The sequence below is a fragment of the Salvelinus alpinus genome, chromosome 26 (genome assembly GCF_045679555.1).
Source record: "Salvelinus alpinus chromosome 26, SLU_Salpinus.1, whole genome shotgun sequence".
NCBI classification, from domain to species: Eukaryota; Metazoa; Chordata; class Actinopteri; order Salmoniformes; family Salmonidae; genus Salvelinus; species Salvelinus alpinus.
This window is the reverse complement of record NC_092111.1, coordinates 7,776,079-7,790,942: the sequence shown is the minus strand read 5'-3', so window position 1 is coordinate 7,790,942 and position 14,864 is coordinate 7,776,079. Positions and strand designations below refer to the sequence as shown.

The following is a 14,864-nucleotide window of genomic DNA, read 5'->3' as shown; positions in this document are numbered from 1 at the left end:
TCGTTATATGAACTATAACGCAGTAAAATCTTAAATTGTTTCATGCTGCATTTATATTTTTGTTCAGTGTAAATTATGGATTGTGATTTGTGTATTGTAATTGATTTATTCAACTTTTTAAAAATGTTAGATGTTCCGAAGGCGCGCATCAGCGGCTTGTATGCTTGGAGATGTCAAACGTGTCTGTTAATTAACGGGCAGTTACCGTGAGATCGACAGTCTTTTGCATGACAACAACCGGTTGACAAAATGTCATGACCGCCATAGCCCTAGGCATTAGGTACATGGCTTTAATAACATGGCCCCATAACATCTCTTTATCATAATATCAGTTGTTGTTCATGGCATTGTTACTGCTTGGTATCCTATATCAAATAGCCTTGCCTATATAGACAGTGAATAACTATGGCCTGTTCCCATACAAAACGACCAAACAAGTAACTCTGCCTATTGAGTTATTCCATAAGAACAAAAGTGAGACGTTTTTTTTTTCCCCCGAGGGAACTTACGTTGTGTCATAGAGAGTGATCTCTCACAGAATGATCTTGTCTGGCATTTACACGGACTGTCCATGTGGCTGTTTCCAGGTACACTCCAGTGGGGCGCTCCTTCTTCTCCCCTCCGGAGGGTTACTACCACCCCCTGGGCGGAGGCAGGGAGGTGTGGTTCGGCTTCCATCAGTCGGTCCGGCCTGCCATGTGGAACATGATGCTCAACATCGATGGTAAGCGCAGTAGTCAATTTCTTACTGTAACTTTTGTGTAGATACAAAATAAAAAAATCCCAGGCTGTGTGTGCTTTTACATTTGTGTTGGGGTAATATAACATAGATTTAGGGTTTCTTTGGTCATGAACCCTACATTTTCTTTGACCCCAACAGTCTCCGCCACTGCTTTCTACCGTGCCCAGCCCGTGATCGAGTTCATGTGCGAGGTGCTCGACATCCAGAACATCAACGAGCAGACCAAGCCACTCACCGACTCCCAGCGCGTCAAGTTCACCAAGGAGATCCGAGGTGGGTGGGGACCTGCAGGTCAGACCAATGTTTTTACCATGTTTCTACACACCAAGTCTGCATCTGAAATGGCACCCTATAGACGTGTTAGCTGACAACGTCACAAACTGTGCGCACGCTTCAATGGGGCAGAAGGCTCTGTGTTGTTGTGATTCTGGATGGCCAGATAGCTAGCTACAATGACAGGAAGCGGCCATGTGGGGTATTGTAGGTGTCTCGTTTCAGCTAGTTTTTTATATTTTTCTTGATACACAATGTCTTGTTTTGACTGATGTCACGTCTATGCAAATATGGCAAAAGTTCGCTAGCTATTAAACAGCTGTAACGATGTATTTGAGACAAGTGCTCATTGTGCAAATGTAAGTTTGTTTTCAATAAATATTGGGAGACGTAAACTAGATTTAATGTTGTCAACAGTCTAAGCCAACCTCGTCTGTTTTGCCCCATAGTTGCGCACGCATCGGTTTTGTTGCTAAACAACCAAGCAGTCTATTCACTATATAATGCACTACTTATTTGCCCTGGTCAAAAGTAGTGCCCTACATAGGGAATAGGGTGACATTTTGGAGGTGCACCACACCTTATTAGACAGCATCCACCCACCCAGACAATTGTAGTGTACCTCAGGGTCGCGTGTCAAGTCCATTCCAATTCAGGAAGCTTAAGAATTGTGAAGAATCTTTACTAAAAATAAAAGACCCTTTTATAACTTATCTCTTGACTTGGAATTTCAATGGATATGAATTGAGATGGATTTGATAACCATCCGTGTTGTACACCCATAATCTGCACTATGGGCTGAATCCTAACGTGAGATATGCGTGTTTGACTAACTTTAACTTTTGTGTAAATCATGCATTGCTGTGAATGGGTTTGAGTTATGCACAGCAATAGTAAGTTCGAGTTAGGCCATTTTGACACTCAGATGGAGTGACTCGCCAACTGTCTAGATTTTCAATGATGCTTAAATGTCTTTTCAAACTCCTCGTTATACTCCCCGTCTTCCTCTGTGGTCGTATTTTGATGTGCTCTTCTGGGTGTTTCTATGCGTATGTTTTTCGCTCTCAGGTCTGAAAGTCGAGGTCACCCACTGTGGTCAGATGAAGAGGAAGTATCGCGTGTGCAATGTCACTCGCCGCCCCGCCAGCCACCAAACGTAAGTGCTGCACTAGTCGCTACACATTCCAGTTAGCGTCTTTCACGTGTCCCTGCGGCCCTAGCCCTCCTACGTGACGTTTCTCTTGATGCAAAACCCAAGGCGAGATGCATTGCTCTTTCCTTTTGGTTTTCTCTTTTGGTTTATTAATACAATGTATTAGTATGTACAGTGGGGAGAACAAGTATTTGATACACTGCCGATTTTGCAGGTTTTCCTACTTACAAAGCATGTAGAGGTCTGTAATTTTTATCATAGGTACACTTCAACTGTGAGAGACGGAATCTAAAACAAAAATCCAGAAAATCACATTGTATGATTTTTAAGTATTTAATTTGCATTTTATTGCATGACATAAGTATTTGATCACCTACCAACCAGTAAGATTTCCGGCTCTCACAGACCTGTTAGTTTTTCTTTAAGAAGCCCTCCTGTTCGCCACTCATTACCTGTATTAACTGCACCTGTTTGAACTCATTACCTGTATAAAAGACACCTGTCCACACCCTCAATCAAACAGACTCCAACCTTTCCACAATGGCCAAGACCAGAGAGCTGTGTAAGGACATCAGGGATAAAATTGTAGACCTGCAGAAGGCTGGGATGGGCTACAGGACAATAGGCAAGCAGCTTGGTGAGAAGGCAACAACTGTTGGCGCAATTATTAGGAAATGGAAGAAGTTCAAGATGACGGTCAATCACCCTCGGTCTGGGGCTCCATGCAAGATCTCACCTTGTGGGGCATCAATGATCATGAGGAAGGTGAGGGATCAGCCCAGAACTACACGGCAAGACCTGGTCAATGACCTGAAGAGAGCTGGGACCACAGTCTCAAAGAAAACCATTAGTAACACACTACGCCGTCATGGATTAAAATCCTGCAGCGCACGCAAGGTCCCCCTGCTTAAGCCAGCGCATGTCCAGGCCCGTCTGAAGTTTGCCAATGACAATCTGGATGATCCAGAGGAGGAATGGGAGAAGGTCATGTGGTCTGATGAGACAAAAATAGAGCTTTTTGGTCTAAACTCCACTCGCCGTGTTTGGAGGAAGAAGAAGGATGAGTACAACCCCAAGAACACCATCCCAACCGTGAAGCATGGAGGTGGAAACATCATTCTTTGGGGATGCTTTTCTGCAAAGGGGACAGGACGACTGCACCGTATTGAGGGGAGGATGGATGGGGACATGTATCGCGAGATCTTGGCCAACAACTTCCTTGCCTCAGTAAGAGCATTGAAGATGGGTCGTGGCTGGGCCAAAATCCCTGCTGCAGTGTGTGCAAACCTGGTCAAGAACTACAGGAAACGTATGATCTCTGTAATTGCAAACAAAGGTTTCTGTACCAAATATTAAGTTCTGCTTTTCTGATGTATCAAATACTTATGTCATGCAATAAAATGCAAATTAATTACTTAAAAATCATACAATGTGATTTTCTGGATTTTTGTTTTAGATTCCGTCTCTCACAGTTGAAGTGTACCTATGATAAAAATGACAGACCTCTACATGCTTTGTAAGTAGGAAAACCTGCAAAATCGGCAGTATATCAAATACTTGTTCTCCCCACTGTATTATGTTCTTGTCTGCCTGTTGCTCAGGTTCCCCTTACAGCTGGAGAATGGCCAGGCCATGGAGTGTACAGTGGCTCAGTACTTCAAGCAGAAGTACAGCCTACAGCTCAAATACCCCCACCTGCCCTGCCTACAAGTGGGGCAGGAACAGAAGCACACCTACCTACCCCTGGAGGTGAGAGGGTGGCTCTAAAAGACACACACACACACACACACACACACACACCTCAAATTAACTCCTACTGTATGTATAGAGTGCACTCAAGATATCGCTGCAAGTTTCTCTCACGGTGGTCTTCCAAGCGTTCGTGGCTTTGACGAAATTGCCTGAAGGCATCACTGATGCACTCAGTGCACCTATGCATTGTTGAAAGGTTTGGGACGTAGGCATGGTCAGACTTTAGTTTCCAGTTTACTGCAGTTCATTAGGCACCAAATGGACAGAAACGAGTACCTGTCCCATAAGAAACAATCCTTTTCATGTTTCTCCATTACTTGAGTACAGCGTTATTCAGTAACTAACTATTCTCTGTCCGCATACAGGTTTGTAACATTGTGGCCGGGCAGCGCTGCATCAAGAAGCTGACAGACAACCAGACTTCCACCATGATCAAAGCTACAGCACGTTCTGCACCCGACAGGCAGGAAGAGATCAGCCGACTGGTGAGTCATTGCTCCTCCCTCAGTGGTGCAAGTGTGAACTGCAACACAGGAAGTGCAGAGCCGTAGGCTGAGGCAGCCGTAGGCTGAGGCAGCCGTAGGCTGAGGCAGCCGTGAGGTTTTTGCAAGGAAAATGCCCTGTTGGGTCTTTTGAGTGTTTGCCATGTCAGTTTTACTGTTTTCTAAAGATGTGTGGTGGTCCAGAAATGGTCCCCAGTCTTGAAACGCCAACCTCAGTACACATCTCTTGCCTGGCGTCATATGGTTTCTCTACTCTGAATATTCAATTTCCCCCCAAAACCTTAATAAAGTTTTTTATTAAGGCACATGAAAGTTCATATTGTCCAGATGGCACTCTTGTCCCAAAAATGTTTTTAAATCATTTTTTTTCCGTTCAAATGTGAAGTAGTGACGTGCGACATACGGCTAGCTTCCTGGAACGGGTCGCAAATGCTCTAGACACTAGCAGGAAATCCATGTGTTCTCTGCTTGCCTAACCCGTTTTCCTCCTTTTCACACCAACCTCTCTCTCTTCGTCCTCCCCAGGTCAAAAGCAACAGCATGGTGGGTGGTCCTGACCCTTACCTGAAGGAGTTCGGAATCGTGGTGCACAACGACATGACCGAGGTGACGGGCCGAGTCCTCCCAGCACCCATGCTGCAGTATGGTGGCCGGGTTAGTACCGACACTGGGCGGGACTGTGGCAGGGTGAGTACTAGGGCTGGGCCAATCACGGGAGGGACGGGCTATTGGTGTTCGTGTCTGTGTGTGTGAATGAAAAGGATGAGTGGATTAACCAAGGGGAGGAGGATGAGACTTCATGCCACACAGCACATTTGAATTAAATAAAATAACTCTTAACAAAAAAACAGGCTTCTAGCAAACAGTTGTTGCAAACGTTTGGCAAATTTGCCTCAAATGTGCTGCAAGACCCTATTTTCACATGCAAATTAGTTTTGTGGCAAACTGTTGCGGCGACGTGTGAACTTCTGGCAAATAATTCTGGTAAATTTGTGGCGAACATTCTACCGTTTGCTGCATATTTGCCGAAAACGCTGTCTGAATATGTAAATTAGATCAGGTTTTTGGTTACTGTGCGTTAACATTGTTTATGTAGATGCAACAATTCAATCACATAGGCCAAACTTTAAATGAACTTCACACAGAGAACTAAACATGCATGACTGTATTAGTATTCAGTGTAATCACAATCTGATGTATATGTGACTCCATGCTGGATCAGCACCCCAGTTTTCAGGGCTTTTTCTTTCTTGAATTGCACATTAGTACATGTATAGCTTGCTGGAGAATACAATATGGTTGCCCAATTGTTACAAGAGAGGGTAGCTAACTCGACACAATGCAAAATGTAAGTAGACGCTATGGGCCCTGAACACTGGAGGTACTTCTATTCATAGCTAGAATGATCTGATAATATCTGGACCTGTATCCACAAAGCATCTCGGGTTTGGGAGTGCTGGTCTAGGATCTGTCCATACAATCTTATTATTCATTATGAACTGAAAAGAAAAACTGGTCCTAGATCAGCAGTGGCACTCTTACTCTGAGACGCTTTGTGGATACAGATCCTGATATACAGTAACAGTCAAAAGTTTGTAAACCTTCTCATTCCAAGGTTTTTCTTTTATTTGTACTATTTTCTACATTGTAAAATAATAGTGAAGACATCAAAACTCTTAAATAACACATGGAATCATGTTTTAAACAAATCAAAATATATTTTATATTTGTTTCTTCAAAGTAGCCACCCTCTGCCTTTGACAGCTTTTCACATTCTTGGCATTCTCCCAATCAGCTTCATGAGGTAGTCATCTGGAATGCATTTCAATTAACAAGTGTGCCTTGTTAATTTGTGGAAATTCTTTCCTTTAATGCGTTTGAGCCAATCAGTTGTGTTGTGACAAGGTAGGGGTGGTATACAGAAGATGGCCCTATTTGGTCAAATACCAAGTCCATATTATGGCAAGAACAGCTCAAATGAGCAAAGAGGAACAACAGTCCATCACTTTAAGACATGAAGGTCAGTCAATACGGAACATTTCAAGAACTTTGAAAGTGCAGTCGCAAAAACCATCTAGCGCTATGATGAAACTGGCTCTCATGAGGACCGGCACAGGAAAGGAAGACCCAGAGTTACCTCTGCTGCAGAGGATATGTTTATTAGAATTACCAGCCCAAATAAATGCTTCACCGAGTTCAAGTAACAGACACATCTCAACATCAACTGTTAAGAGGAGACTGCGTGAATCAGGCCTTCATGGTGAAATTGCTGCAAAGAAACCACTACTAAAGGACACCAGTAAGACGAAGAGACTTGCTTGGGCCAAGAAACACGAGCAATGGACATTAGACCGGTGGAAATTTGTCCTTTTGGTCTGAGTCCTAAATTGAGATTGTTGGTTCCAAACGCCATGTCTTTGTGAGACGCAGAGTAGATGAGCGGATGATCTCTGCATGTGGTTCCCACTGTGAAGCATGGAGGAGGGGGTGTGATGCTATGGTGGTGCTTTGCTGGGGACACTGTCAGTGACTTATTTAGTTGAAGGCACACTTAACCAGCATGGCTACCACAGCATTCTGCAGTGATATGCCATGAGATGGACTGCTGAGTGAAGGAAAAGCAGACAACAAGTGCTCAGAATATGTGGGAACTCCTTCAAGACGGTTGGAAAAGCATTCCTCATGAAGCTGGTTGAGAGAATGCCAAGAGTGCAAAGCTGTCAAAGGCAATGGGTGGCTACAAATCAAAATATATTTTAATTTAACATTTTGGTTACTACATGATTTCATGCGTTATTTCATAGTTTTGATGTCTTCACTATAATTCTACAAAGTAGAAAATAGTAAAAATGACAAAACCCTTGAATGACTAGGTGTCCTAACTTTTGACTGGTACTGTATGTGCTTTTATTATAAACTGGGTGGTTCAGGCCCTGAATGCTGATTGGCTGACAGCCATGGTATACCATGGGTATGACAACATGTATTTATACGGTTGTAATTACTTTGGTAACCAGTTTATAATAGCAATAAGGCACCTCAGGGGTTTGTGGTGTATGGCCAATATACCACGGCTAAGGGCTGTGTCCAGGCACTCCGCGATGTGTCGTGCGTAATAACAGCCCTCAGCTGTGGTATATTGGCTATACACCACACCCCCTCGTGCCTTATTGCTTAAGTTGTGATAAATGAATAACACATGGCACCTAAGTGTGTATCAGCAAAATATGTTTAGAACTGGATGGGTGGAAGCCTGCATTGTAAAGTAGTTGCTCACCTGTGGATTGGACAATTCTGGGCTTATCTTGTATTGTACAATCGTAACTATGACGGTCATGTCTATTCTATACATGAATGTTCTGCCCTGTTTAATAAGCTTCTGGTGCTGTCTTACCTATAGGCTACTTGCTATGGGATAGTGTGTAATAGGAGCATACGATAGTTCCCTTCGGACCACAGATCTAGGGTCAGATTCTCCTACCCTCCCAATCCTAATCACCCCCATTTAGACACACATGTAAAATGATCTGTCGCTGTATCAGTGGTATGTGGCAAATTCTACCCCCAACGTGTGTGTGTGTGTGTGGTGCGGGCTGGGGAGTTGTATTTGCTGTGTCGGCTGGTTAAACCGGGGGGTTCACTAAGAGCGTAGGGACTCTCTCCGCAGAATAAGACAGTGGCCACGCCCAACCAGGGCGTGTGGGACATGCGGGGGAAGCAGTTCTACGCCGGGATAGAGATCAAGGTGTGGGCCGTGGCCTGCTTCGCCCCACAGAAACAGTGTAGAGAGGACCTGCTCAAGTGAGTCATCTGCCCGTCAACCTTGGTAGACGCACCACTCCACCCAAAAATCCCCATAGCCCTCCTTAGTCTGTGTGGTGACCATTACTCATTTTAGGGCCAAATCCAAACTTGAGATCTGTGGGCTTATCTCAAAAATGATTCACATCTCTCGATGATGTACGCAAACTAGTTGAGCAAATGTATCTTAAGTTAGGATTTGGACCACAAAACTTTAACTTATTGTTCAACAGTTTGAATGCACTTTTCTTTCTCTAGACTACAGTCCCTAAAGGTTTGTTCATGGGTTTTCTAGGAGCTTCACAGACCAACTGAGGAAGATCTCGAAGGACGCGGGGATGCCCATCCAGGGCCAGCCGTGTTTCTGTAAATACGCCCAGGGAGCGGACAGTGTGGAACCCATGTTCAAACACCTCAAGCTGTCCTATGTGGGACTGCAGCTCATCGTGGTCATCCTGCCTGGAAAAACCCCTGTCTACGGTAAGAATCATTTTCATACCTCTTTGTTTGGGAAATATATTTTGTTGAAAGGGCAAACTAACTACTCTTTTCACTTTTCATTTGAGAATATTAGCTCTACATTATTATTCTGTGTCCCTGGTACCACAGCGGAGGTGAAGCGGGTAGGAGACACCCTCCTGGGCATGGCCACTCAGTGTGTCCAGGTGAAGAACGTGGTGAAGACGTCCCCCCAGACCCTCTCCAACCTCTGCCTCAAGATCAACGCCAAGCTGGGGGGCATCAACAACGTCCTGGTGCCCCATCAGAGGTGACAACACACACTCACTCATTAACTCAGGTTGACCCTCACTGTTGACCCTCACAGATGTTCTCACGATGGTCTTCCAAGCCTTCATGGCTTTGACGAAATTGCCTGCAGGCAACACAGATGCAGTAAAACTGGGAATAAAAAAAAACCACTGCTTTGTCATCAATGAAGGCACTATACACCCACAAAACTTACAATTACCTCATGACATGTCAATCAAATGTATTGTGTCAAAGACCTACACCTCTTCTCTGAGAGCAAAGCAACACGCGTACACTCACGCGCCATAAACTCTGTACGTTTATTTTATTTGCCATCTCTGCCCATTAAAAAAATAAATAATAATAAAACATCTTCTCCCCAGACCCTCTGTGTTCCAGCAACCCGTCATCTTCCTGGGGGCAGACGTCACTCACCCTCCAGCCGGCGACGGCAAGAAGCCCTCCATCGCGGCGGTGGTGGGCAGCATGGACGGCCACCCCAGCCGCTACTGTGCCACGGTGCGCGTGCAGACGTCGCGCCAGGACCTGTCCCAGGAGCAGCTGTACAGCCAGGAGGTCATCCAGGACCTGACCAACATGGTGCGCGAGCTGCTCATCCAGTTCTACAAGTCCACACGCTTCAAGCCCACACGCATCATCTACTACCGAGGCGGCGTGTCCGAGGGCCAAATGAAACAGGTAACTGGGAGGGTGATTCGCGTCTGTGGTGTGTCATTTCGGTTCTTTCAGTTCTCTCGCCTTGTACTGAATTGACCATTGAATTACATTACAAAATGGCGTCTTATATTGAGTCGGTGGCTGGTTAACCCTTTGAGTAGTTATTCTTTGTTGAAATTTCTGATGAAATAAGGCTATAATTCGCAGCCCTTTTGCAATACCTTAAGTGGTGTAAAGGGTAGCATATGCTATCAGTACTCAAAGGGTTTAGAAGGTGCGGGGCCAGTGTTCATTTTCGTGACGCTTTTGTATTTTATGTAGTCTAGTTTTTGTTATTTTGACAAAAATATAATGAAGTCATATTTTTGTCATTTGAGCAATGATTTTGTCTAGTTATGAAAATAATGGGCCATTTTTAGTCACCTAAATCACTGACTTCCATGTGCACGAACATACATGGCCTTGTCCTACCAACATATTTTTCTGCATAACATTGGCAGAAGAACACATTACTCAGCAGCAGATAGAACATCACACCCCTTGACTGGGCTCCAGATTACATTTTTTTTCTCAGTTGGTGGCACCAGCCCAATTTTTCCCCGCAGCGTCACACAATAGATTATACTTTAAATTATTATACCTGAAGTCATTCACAGTGCTTCAGATTGTGTCGTAGATTTCTGAGATGGAAGGCTATTCGAGAAGTAAGTAGTTTCATCGAACACGTCCAAGCAGAAATGCATGATTCAAGATCATTCGATGTGCAACCTAATCCAGTGATTGTCATGTATTGTGACCAATAGGGTATTGTTATATTTTTTCTTTTGAAATAGGCCTTCTCAATTTTGTTGTGCAATAGAGATGAATTTGCCTAAATCTTTGTGCACTAATATCATAGGGGTCTAATTCACCACAAGGAAGTGAGAACTCAGAACACATGAGCTAGATCGCTAACACTACATATAATACTCACTGCTAGTAGTCATGTATTAATCTATTAAACAGTCAATTGAATGTCCTAAAAAACTTTGCAGTTGTAGTCTGTAACCCTATGCACTCAAAATGGCCGCTGTGCTTTTCACACGCTTCCCCATCAAATCTGTCTGTTTAATCTAGAGAGAACATTATTATTTAAAAAATTTTCATTGGACGTGTCGCAATCTACTGCATCCACCAATGTCGCCCTTCCGCATCTGCGGTGAAAGCTGGCAGAGCAACAGCGGTGTTTGTCAGACCATGAGACATCTCGAAGAATCAGTCTTAAAAAGATAAAAGACAGACACTCCAGAAAAACTAAATGTTCCATTTAGTGAATATTTTATTCAGTACGTTTCTGTGGGCTTATAGCAGTAAGGCCAAATTCAATGTTTCATCAAATCATTTGTGTAAAGATGTTTTTTTGTAAATATACCTTAAGGCACAGGTGTCAAACTCATTCCACGGGGGGCCGAGTGTCTGCGGGTTTTCGCTCCTCCCTTGTACTTGATTGATGAATTAACATCACTAATTAGTTAGGAACTCCCCACACCTGGTTGTCTAGGGCTTTATTGAAAGGAAAAACCAAAAACCTGCAGACACTAGGCCCTCCGTGGAATGAGTTTGACACCCCTGCCTTAAGGGGTCTTAAAATGTAAAATCAAATAGCTAAATTATCCTTGCTGTGACCGTTATAACAATTCCATATGTTAGCTCACACAAAGCAGCCACAACTGTCAGTAAGAGTGTCCATGATTAATTATTTGAATGAAGAGATTGAGATTAAACTGTCCAGTTTGAGTGTTTGTTTGCAGTTCATAGTTACAGTTCATATAAGTAAATCTGTCAATTTAAATAAATAAATTGGGGCCTAATCGATAGATTTCCCAACTGGGCAGGGGCGCAGCCATTGGTGGGCCTGGGAGGGCATAGGCCCCACCCACTTGGGAGCCAGGGCCACTCACTGGGGAGCCGACAGAACTACTACTCATTTTCATCAGCTGTCTGGGTGGCTGGTCTCCGATGATCCCGCAGGTGAATAAGCCGGATGTGGAGATACTGGGCTGGCGTGGTTACACGTGGTCTGCTGTTGATGCCGGTTGGACGTACTGCCAAATTCTCTAAAACGACTTTGGAGGTGGTTTTTGGTAGAGAAATGAACAATAAATTCTTTGGCAACAGCTCTGGTGGACATTCCTGCAGTCAGCGTACCAATTGCGCACTCCCTCAACTATAGACATCTGTGGCATTGTTGTGTGACAAAACTGCACATTTTAGTGGCCTTTTGTCCCCAGCACAAGGTGCACCTGTGTAATGATCATTCAGTTTTATCTGCTTCTTGACGAGTCAGGGTGATGGATTATCTTGGCAAAGAAGAAATGCTCACTAAAAGGGATGGAAACAAATGTGTTTATAAAAAAATAAGCTTTTTGCGTATAGAACATTTCTGTGATCTTTTATTTCAGCTCATGAAACATGGGACCAACACTTTACATGTTGTTTTTATTTTTATTCAGTATTGAGAGATAACAAAATATATCCACAGAAAGCTGAGAATGGTAGTTGCTTACAAAGCCATGTATTTCCCGCAATTTGGATTTTGAAATATTATACAACTAGAAACCTTTTTCTCACCTGGAGCATGCATCGGGGAGAGAGTGACTCGCTCATCACAAAAGCAGGCCCCAGCGAAACAAGCCTCAGTGGAACAGTTCTAAGGGCTGGCAAGACACTTTCATTACAGGAGGTGTGAGGATAATGCACTTTACTGTTTGACCAAGTTAACAGATCACCGACCATTTCGAATCCCACTGTACCTTCTCCGCTATGCAATCTGGTTTCCGAGCTGGTCATGGGTGCACCTCAGCCGCGCTCAAGGTCCTAAACAATATCATAATCGCCATCGATAGTTGACAATACTGTGCCGCTGTATTCATCGACCTGGCCAAGGCTTTCGACTCTGTCAATCACCACATTCTTATCGGCAGACTCAACAGCCTTGGTTTCTTCAATGCCATAACTTTCCTTCCGTGGCCTCCAACTGCTCTTAAATGCAAGTAAAACTAAATGCATGCTCTTCAACCGATCGCTGCCTGCCCGTCCAGCATCACTACTCTGGACGGTTCTGACTTAGAATATGTGGACAACTACAAATACCTAGGTGTCTGTTTAGACTGTAAATTCTCCTTCCAGACTCACAATAAGCATCTCCAATCCAAAATTAAATCCAGAAATCGGCTTCCTATTTCGTAACAAAGCATCCTTCACTCGTGCTGCCAAACATACCCTCGTAAAACTGACTATCCTACCGATCCTCGACTTCGGCGACGTCATTTACAAAATAGCCTCCAACACTCTACTCAGCAAATTGGATGCAGTCTATCAGTGCCATCTGTTTTGTCACCAAAGCCCCATATACTACCCACCACTGAGACCTGTAAGCTCTCGTTGGCTGGCCCTCGTTTCATATTCGTCGCCAAACCCACTGGCTCCAGGTCATCTAATAAGTCTTTGCTAGGTAAAGCCCCGCCTTATCTCAGCTCACTGGTCACCATAGCAGCACCCGCCCGTAGCACGTGCTCCAGCAAAATTCACTGAAGCTGGAGACTCATATCTCCCTCACTAACTTTAAGCACCAGCTGTCAGAGCAGCTCACAGCTCACTGCACCTGTACATAGCCCATCTGTAAAACGCCCATCCAACTACCTCATCCCCATACTGTTATTTTGTTTTTTTGCTCCTTTTCACCCCAGTATCTCTACTTGCACATCCATCTTCTGTATATCTATCACTCCAGTGTTGTTTAATTGCCAAATTGTAATTATTTTGCCACTATGGCCTATTTATTGCCTTACCTCCCTTATCTTACCTCATTTGCACACACTGTATATAGACTTTTTCTATTGTGTTATTGACTGTATGTTTGTTATTCCATGTGTAACTAACTCTGTGTTGTTGTTTGTGTCGCACTGCTATGCTTTATCTTGGCCAGGTCGCAGTTGTAAATGAGGACTTGTTCTCAACTAGCCTACCTGGTTAAATAAAGATGAAATAAATAAAACTGTTTGACCAAATCACGGTTTTAGCCAGCAAACAAATAGGACGTTTTTTGAAATTTTTGAACGAGGTGACCATGTAATGATGCGACCAATACATTTTTCTTTACTCGCACCGCCAAGTCAAAGTGTCACAAAATGTGACTAAATGGTCGCAGTCTGGAGCCCTGCCCCTTGACATACTCTAGCTATATTGTAATATTTTTGCTGACGAAATACTTGCACCCCAGCAAAACCCTGTCAGTGTTGGACATCGGCATTGACGATGCAATAGTGACTCTTTAATTTGTCATAGTGCCCTGGATATAGGATCTGGCTGCGTTTACACAGGCAGCCCAATTCTGATCTTTCATTTTAGTAATTTAGCAGACTCCTATCCAAAGCGACTTACAATTAGTGCACTCATCTTAAGATTGCTAGCTGAGACAACCACATATCAGTCATAGTAAGTACATTTTCCCTCAAAGTAGTTGTTATTTTGCAATGATTGGTTATATTTTTGACCAATTGAATCTTTTCCCAATAGTTGGGCAAAACATCAGAATTGTGCTGCCTGTGTAAACACCACCGACTTCGCCTCAACCAGAGAATCATTAGCAACGCATTTTCCAATGCAATGTGAAGCTCACTTTTTTTATCTCTTCCCCATCTTTGTGTGTGACTGTGAGTAGGTGGCGTGGCCCGAGCTGATTGCCATCAGGAAGGCCTGTATCAGCTTAGAGGAAGACTACCGACCGGGCATCACCTACATCGTGGTTCAGAAACGTCACCACACCCGCCTCTTCTGCTCAGACAAGACCGAGAGGGTGAGTGGAGACCCATGTAGAGCAGGGGTGTCAAACTCTGTTCCTGGAGGGCTGTGTCTGTGGTTTTTAATGGGAGTTCCTAAGCAATTTAACTTTTTTAATTATCTATCAAGTACATGGGAGGAGTGAAGACACGCAGCCCTCCAGGAATTGAGTTTGACACCCCTGATGTAGAGGTTTAAATTATCCGCGGGTATAGGATCAGATTACCCAACTGTAAGCCATTAAGGGGATGAAACCTCTGACCCTGTATCTGTGGTTAGGGGCAACGTCTACAAACAGTACTTCATGAGGGAGGGCATCGAGGGCTGTGGCAGTGTTCCAATACTTTTTAAATGCACCTCTCCAACCACATATCCTTGGCGTAATCTCTGA

At 44.0% G+C, this 14,864-nt stretch overlaps 1 protein-coding gene and 1 non-coding gene across 7 annotated transcripts in view; both read left to right on the top strand.

Moving 5' to 3' along the window:
* Positions 1–14,864, top strand: part of LOC139554537 (protein argonaute-4) — a 32,453-nt gene that overhangs the window by 16,312 nt on the left and 1,277 nt on the right. For 2 of the 6 annotated variants that reach the window (XM_071367407.1, XM_071367406.1), the window contains 11 exons: positions 588–724; positions 881–1,015; positions 2,084–2,171; positions 3,770–3,917; positions 4,286–4,405; positions 4,949–5,110; positions 8,076–8,224; positions 8,520–8,704; positions 8,834–8,993; positions 9,358–9,673; positions 14,355–14,489. In XM_071367407.1, the coding sequence (XP_071223508.1) occupies positions 588–724; positions 881–1,015; positions 2,084–2,171; positions 3,770–3,917; positions 4,286–4,405; positions 4,949–5,110; positions 8,076–8,224; positions 8,520–8,704; positions 8,834–8,993; positions 9,358–9,673; positions 14,355–14,489 (1,735 nt within the window). Of the gene's footprint in view, positions 1–587; positions 725–880; positions 1,034–2,083; positions 2,172–3,769; positions 3,918–4,285; positions 4,406–4,948; positions 5,111–8,075; positions 8,225–8,519; positions 8,705–8,833; positions 8,994–9,357; positions 9,674–14,354; positions 14,490–14,864 lie in introns of all 6 variants that reach the window. The other 4 variants (XM_071367403.1, XM_071367402.1, XM_071367408.1 and 1 more) reach the window with 3 other exon arrangements.
* Positions 4,016–4,094, top strand: LOC139555417 (small nucleolar RNA SNORD35). The gene has a single exon (XR_011670999.1). It is a non-coding gene; the product is annotated as a small nucleolar RNA SNORD35 (small nucleolar RNA).